General features: G+C 42.0%; 1 protein-coding gene and 1 long non-coding RNA gene across 4 annotated transcripts; both read left to right on the top strand.

Annotated features, from left to right (window-relative positions):
* The first annotated feature begins 105 nt into the window (after positions 1 to 105).
* On the top strand, positions 106 to 7017 carry leng9 (leukocyte receptor cluster (LRC) member 9). Of its 3 annotated transcripts, none has more exons than XM_085176166.1 (8): positions 106 to 233; positions 452 to 574; positions 3792 to 3885; positions 4235 to 4368; positions 4459 to 4788; positions 4875 to 5055; positions 5681 to 5804; positions 5885 to 7017. In XM_085176166.1, exons 2-8 carry the CDS (start codon positions 460 to 462, stop codon positions 6545 to 6547), a joined length of 1641 nt encoding a protein of 546 aa, XP_085032292.1. In that variant the 5' UTR covers positions 106 to 233; positions 452 to 459; the 3' UTR covers positions 6548 to 7017. The 3 variants fall into 3 exon arrangements, with proteins under 3 accessions (XP_085032292.1, XP_085032294.1, XP_085032293.1); XM_085176168.1 differs by having other exon boundaries at positions 4878 to 5055; XM_085176167.1 differs by having other exon boundaries at positions 4462 to 4788.
* Positions 581 to 3363, top strand: LOC146508387 (uncharacterized). Its single transcript, XR_014876669.1, has 2 exons — positions 581 to 1052; positions 2012 to 3363. It is a non-coding gene; the product is annotated as an uncharacterized LOC146508387 (long non-coding RNA).

A 7017-nucleotide genomic window follows, 5' to 3' on the forward strand; every position in this document is an offset into this window, starting at 1 on the left:
AAAAACATCTTTAATTCTTTACCAGTGACGCGAAAGCACGCGAACATATTTAATAGTTTTTCGACTTTTCTGTGTTCCAATATCAGTCTCTATGTTCGACAAACGAGGCATTCCTCGGCAAACGAAAAAGTGGAACTACATTACCCATAACCCAATCTGGTATAACAAACAACGGGTTAAAGGGCAATAAAAAAAGTCGGGACTGTTTTCATTGAAGGTTTGTGTACTAAAAGGTATGTTCCGGTTGATTTATAAGCGTATATATGGTTTGAATATACTATTTTAGCAGACTAGCTGGTTTATTAGCTTTTCTTTTAACTCTGTACAACGTTAATCCGTCACTTCCGCATTAAAACATGAAATTTTTATAGGTGTGTCACTCTTAAGTGGTCAACAAAGAGATAACTTGCACACAGTGACACGGCAGATTTCTCTGACTTTTAAATTTCAGATCTTAGGATGGCTTCAGGTGGATCAGGAGTTCCCCCCATCGACCCGAATGACACACCGAGTCCACAGGCAGGGGTCCCCGCTGACTCTCAGAGTGGCAAAGACACCCCAAAAGCCAAAGAAGGTAAATCAGTTTCGCACATTTACTATATGTAATCTAAAGTGAGTCTGTGAAACCTAAGGTGATTTGAAACACATCTTGTTATTAGACATGTACATCAAAATCCTGCTGGTTGACTCATATGATTACACCAGCTTATTATTTTCCTAGTAATCCACTTATAAATCATATTGTTCAGTCTGTGGTGTGTTTCTGTGTTACTCTGGGCAATAGTTCTGGCCAGGTCTTAGTTTTGTAATCGCGTGGCCGGAGCCTCTTATCATCAGAAGGGGGGGCTGAAGGATGGAGTCCAGTACTGTATTGAACTGTTTCCTACATTTTTCACGTCCTGCTAGGCCACTCTGCTTAGCTGGAAATGTTTCAGGATTGACTGACTCTGATCTGCCCGCTTCAGCGGACTAATCTGTGGATTAACTTTATATTTACTAAAGAATTTCAAAGTTGTAATGTTTAATTTTTATGCTTACACATTTACTTATAGGTAGGGATGGGTATCGTTTAGGTTTTATCTGATACCGGTGCCAAACCGGTACTTTTGAAACGGTGCCGGTGCTTAAACGGTGCTCGAACCGGTGCTTAAAGAATGGAGAACACAAAATTGGTCCAAAAACCTCTCATGTTCAGCTGTTTTTTTTGTAAAAAGATAACAATGTTAGCCTTTTCTGCAGCTATTTCCCACTTTTTATTTGGTCATTTTTGCCTTTTTGGCCAGGGTGAAGGGAGTATCTGCCATCAAACAAGAAGACAGCCGCATGTAGCTATGATGGTGTTTGCTAGTTCACCTTAGATACATTAATGTAATAACGTGGTTAGCCTACTCAACGTAAATTATACACGAACAACATTAAGCTACTCACGCAGAGAAGAACGGCTGCTGCTGCCATCATCATCCTCATCATTTCTGCTACACTGGCAGGGCTAGGGGCCAGGACTCTACTCTTCAGCTTTTTGGGGGATGTTGCTAACTCTTCGTCCGATAACAGGCACCACACCTGCAGTAGATGCGCTCGGTGTGAGGTCTCGCAGCAAGCTATCAAATACGGCGCATTTTTCGGCTTTTAAAAAAAACGCTATGCGTCGCCAGGTGTTTCATCGGATTTCAGGTGTTACCTCCTTTCCACAGTATCACCTTAAAGCACTTGTTGCAGGCTGCTGAGTTTGCATCTTTTGCTGTGAAGTACAGCAAGACTTTTAACCGCTTCGCCTTGGGCATTTTTAATCTGTAGCTCTGCTCTAAAAGAACGTACGTACCTGGACCCGCCTACTATCCCCGGAAACGTAAAATGATTGGCTAGAATTCAAAGTGTATCACATCTCAGGAAAAAAAAGCACCGAAATAAAGCACCGAAATGTGCGCTGCTTTTCGGTCTGGTTACTACCGTTTATGTCAGAACCGGTGCCATCATGGCACCGGATACCGGTACCCATCCCTACTTATAGGCATTCAATTTGAGAGAGTTGAAAACTCTCCCAAAATTTGTGGCTGATCCAGACAACCATCTCCCTTTCTAAGAAATAACTCAGAGCTAATGAGTAAAGTATTTGTGTCATGAGTCACATCCATTTCTCCTGTCTCTAAATAGTATTGCAGGATGTGTGTTATTTGGGTGTAAAGGCAACTTCGTCATGTACAGCATACTTGGCTGACATTTGAGTCCTCTGAGTTGAGTCACTGCCACCTGTCATATGATAATACTCAGTGGAAGTGGACTGGAGATGGACAGTACACGTCATTTTCCCCATGCCTCTTTCTCACTCATTTATTTATGACACAGCATGGTAACGGGAATGATAAGAGGGTTTTCTAATAAATGAACAGACGATAAGGAATCCTTTTTCCAGATGTCTGTGTGGGTGACATAGACTGATGCGGAAGCTCATATAAGACACCAGCCAAAATGTAAACACACGCAGAAGCAAACGGTGAAAATATACATGAACAAAAATCAGAAAGAAAAGTACTGCACGGCTCTCATGGGTGATCTGACAGGTGCTCATCAGTGGTAGCAGTAGAAAAAACAAAATCCAAGAGAACTTGCTCAGTATTATGTGGTGCAAGGACCCTGTGGTACTTCATCAGGATCTCAGATTTTTTTCTTCCACTTTACTTTAAGAATGAACTTAAAACTTGTCATTTTACCAGAGGCCAAAGTGTCTCATTTGTTTTCTGTGGTTACAATTACACCACATAATTTTATAAATTTTTCATGGATTTTGTTCTAAGTAGAAACATACTACATCTTCTAAAAGTATGGTATAAGTAGCACATGTGTGATCTGATATTGTTAATTTATCATTCATATCGCTTTGCTGAACACTTTAACAGCCACTACAGTCACTACAGATAGTTTCACTGATAGTGAAAACTACTATAAACTAACAGGGTGTAAATTTCCTCTGTTTTACAGCTGGGATCAATGTGAAGAAATACAATCTTAGAACTCACAGTTTTTGGAAGTTGGACTTTTTGTAGGATTCAGCGTAGCCCATGACCCAGTCACACAGGGTCAGCAAGGAAATACATTTGGGTAGTGATGTTGTTTCTTATGAAACTCACTTGTTTTAACATTAAAACACCATCACCTCTGTGGATCGGTTAAATGTGAAGTAAAACCCTGGCTTGTTTTGCAAAGAGAAAGCACAACTGAATCAGGAAGAAGCTAAAATGAAAGGTGTCTGTCTAAATTTGGCAGATTTCTTGTGAACTTGCAGACTGACACCAGCCACACTGTCTCTTTTTAGAGATCTAAAGAGGGGCACATCCTTTTTACAGCTACAATTTAAAAAAAATATAGATTCATAATATAAATCTAATGTCAGTTATGCTAATAAATTATGCAGCAATCTTAGCAGAAGATTACAAGTTTCTCACATTGACATTTTTGGCCTGTGAAAATGAACAAGGGGCCGGGGTAAAAGTCAGCTCTACGGTTCTAGTGGTCCAATGGCGAAAAACATTATTTTGAGTACTGGCTTATTGTAGCAAAGACCGGTACCTAAAATTACGAGTGACCATATAAGATGCTGTAACATGCCTTGGGACTGCTTTAAACAAAACCTGTTGATCTCTTCTGCCATTACATTGTTTTTTTTCTGACATAGTTTGAATGCAGAAGAAAGGGTGAAATGCTGCATGACTTCTGTTCAGTGTTATTAAACGTTGGCTCTTTTTATTTTTAACCTTTTGTTCTGTCTCTCCCTCTGGCGCCCTGTCTTTCAGAGTCAGCAGAACGTTGCAAGGATGGAGCCAAAGTGTGCCAGTTTTTCCGGATAGGAAAATGTCATTTTGGCCTCAGATGCCGTTTAGCTCACAGGTTTGCTCTCCTTACTTTATTCAGAAAAGTCATCAGAAGCATAAATGAGGATTTATAGTTTTTTTTCCAGATAATTTCTTGACATTTTGTGGATTTATTTTCAAAATTAACACAAAAGACTTTGGAAATTATTGTAGAATAGCTGCTGTTTATCTTCAGATCACAGATGTTAGAAGCTTGGTTTGGAGACAGAGAGACATGGATGTAAATATCTTTGGAATGACCTTTTGTCTGCATTTTTTTTTATCTGCAGAACAGTTGGCTAGATATGATGAATACTCTCACTGATGAAATTTCTGTCTCAATCTCCTTGTCTCTGCATTTTTTCCACTGCTGCTCTCTTTCTTAGTGACCCATTACAGGATGATTCAGGGGCTCTGAGTCCTGGTGTGGATGAAAAACAGGAAGAAGAAAAGACACAAGAAAAACACAAGAACAAGAAGGGCAGTGTGAATAAAGTGCCAAAGCACAACGAGAGAAGAGGTGACGCATTTATTTAACTTTCATGAGACCAATTCCGCTTTATACTCTTTGAACTTGTCCGTTCACTTTTTTTAAACTGTTTCTCTTCAGCAGAGGTGAACAAAAAGCCTCGTATGCGCACAGCAGATGAAGTGATCTCCCGGATCCTGTGGGACCCATCGGTGGACGCATCAGAATTTGTAGTGGGCTATGTGGATCGATTCCTCGGCGTGCTGGAGCGCCCCTTCTGTGACTTCAACTGGGAGACCAACCCGTGTGACTGTGATTACACTGTTGAGCTGGCCTTGCCCAGACACAGGATCCAGTACTTCACTTACAGAGGGCACCGTGTCTGGGACCGCCACACCAGGACTGACCGAGTTTTCGGTTCCACAGGTCAATCTCTGGCTCCCCCCTTTGGAGGGGAAGAGGAAGTAAGAGGTAGGACAAGCAGCTTTGGTGCTGCCAGACCTTACATGTGACCACATGTATTCTGCAAGATGACTGAATGTTACGTTTTGTTTTAGAAGAAAATACAGCAGTGCTTGAAACAACTAACGAGCAGCCACCTGCAGAGGTAGAGAAGCAGAATGAGACAAATATTCACACCCCTGAGTCTGCACCACCACCACCAGAGTGTACAGGAAACACTTCTCAGGAACAACAGGAGTCACGAGGACCATGTGTTGAGGAGGAGGCTGCAGATAGGTCTGGTGTTCGTGTTGCTCGTTTAAATATAACTCAGAACAGATCTTAAGTAAAACAACCCCCACCCCCCCAAAATCATTGTTAGCATCTACACATTGTTTTTCCAAATCACTTTGTGCAAAATGTTAAAACACTTAAAATGAAAACGATGCTAGAGGATCTTCAGCATCAGTGATTTGAGGCAGAATATAAGGGTGGGGGTATATTATAGTAAGAGATTAAAATCAGACCCTTTCTGATTGGAGCATTCAAATGGCATGTTACTATCTAGAGGTCTGAGGACCTCCACCCACATCTCTTTCACTCACACCTCTGCATCAGGAAGATGAGAATAAGAGAAAAGCTGAGAAATGCACTCCAGTTATAGCTTGCCTTCCTGAAATAACAACCTCATTCAGGCAATATACCCCCTTCCCCCCCAAACAAACAAAAAAACCCCCCCAAAAAACATGGGCTTTTAATATAAAAAAAACTCCAAAAAAACCCTTTTGTGACACATGTTAGGTATGTAACAAGCTGTAAGAGAATGAAAAGAACTTGCAATTAGAAGTTAGAGAATGGATTTTTCAAAATGTGTGTTTACAGCTGGCTCTTTATTGATTTTGCTCACCTGCTTTGATTTCAGACATCAGGTTTCAGCAGATCAGAGTTCCTCAACCGAAGAGGAGGCACCGGGTGTAAAAGAGGATGGTGAGGGGGAGATTCTGCCAGAATGGGAGGAAAGCTGGGAAGGCCATGAAGACTGTATAGTGAGTACAGCACATCTTGCCATGAAATCTTGCTTTTACACTGTATGTTATGTTATTTGAATGTTCCCTTTCTACTACAGAGTTATCCTGCAGTCCAACAAGTTAGCAAGAATCCATCTGTACCTCTGGAGCAGAGAGAAGAGAAGCGTGGTGGTCGCCCCCCTAAGAAGAGACCCACACACTTCATCACCTTCCGGGCCAACACTCCTGCCATCCTCTCCTGTTTCCAGCAGTTGCAGAAGGAGCTCACCTCCCTCATACCTTCCTCTGCTCCTCACTGGCAAACCGCCTCCAGCCTTCACGTCACCCTGTGCCTCCTGGTGCTGCACAGCCCCGCTGAGGTGGCGGCTGCTGGGGAGATCCTCCAACGGTTTGCACAACTGGACCGAAACCCGCCGGTAGCTGTGACCTTTCCTGTGAAGCTGAAACATTTCAATGGGAAGGTGCTGTACCTGAGTCCTCAGCCTCAGCTCCACCTACAACAGCTCAACAGCGGTCTGCAGGAGGCCTACAGGAAAGAGGGTTTTCTCCACAGGGACTCCTACAACCCACGCTACCACCTCAGTCTGGCCAGGGTACTGGACAGGGAGGGCGAGAGGATATTTGAAGGTGTGGGGGACCTGAGGGTGGGAAAGGGCTTAAACTTTGGGCGTCTGCCAGTTAACACCTTACACCTCTGTGCCATGGGCGGCTCTAAAGTAGACGGCTTTTATGAGAGGGTGTGCTCGGTAACACTTCGATAAAGAAGTCAGATTTGCAGACATTACTGGGTGCAATAAGCCACGTGGCCTCGTCTACCAAAGCTGATGCCTCTGAATTAAACTTTATAAGAAGTTTTGTTTATTCAGATAAGATGCACATTTTTTAATGAAGGCCGTAAAAGGTGTAAAAATAGAATTTCGTTAAATTTATTAGATATAAATACTGCATTTAAATTAAAAATATGATCAAAGTTATATTTGTTTTCCTATTTAATGCATTTGAATCTGTTAAGGCAGTGGTCCCCAACCTTTTTTGTGCCACGGACCGGTTTATGCCCGGCAATATTTTCACGGACCGGCTTTTAAAGTGTTGCGGATAAATACAACAAAATAAAACTAGTACCGGTACTGAAAAAAAAGAAGATTTATTCATAACACACGTGAAAAGACCCAGGAAAACAGAGTTAACGATAAAAACGATAACAAAATAACGCTGAAAACCGATTTAAAAA

This window comes from Neolamprologus multifasciatus, chromosome 11 (genome assembly GCF_963576455.1).
Source record: "Neolamprologus multifasciatus chromosome 11, fNeoMul1.2, whole genome shotgun sequence".
Lineage (NCBI taxonomy): Eukaryota > Metazoa > Chordata > Actinopteri > Cichliformes > Cichlidae > Neolamprologus > Neolamprologus multifasciatus.

Excerpts from the sequence above, each read along its gene's own strand:
- leng9 (XM_085176166.1), top strand. The coding sequence starts at position 460 with ATGGCTTCAGGTGGATCAGGAGTTCCCCCCATCGACCCGAATGACACA. Across the intron at positions 575-3,791 it reads CACCCCAAAAGCCAAAGAAG|AGTCAGCAGAACGTTGCAAG; the intron begins GTAAATCAGTTT and ends CCTGTCTTTCAG. Across the intron at positions 3,886-4,234 it reads AGATGCCGTTTAGCTCACAG|TGACCCATTACAGGATGATT; the intron begins GTTTGCTCTCCT and ends TCTCTTTCTTAG.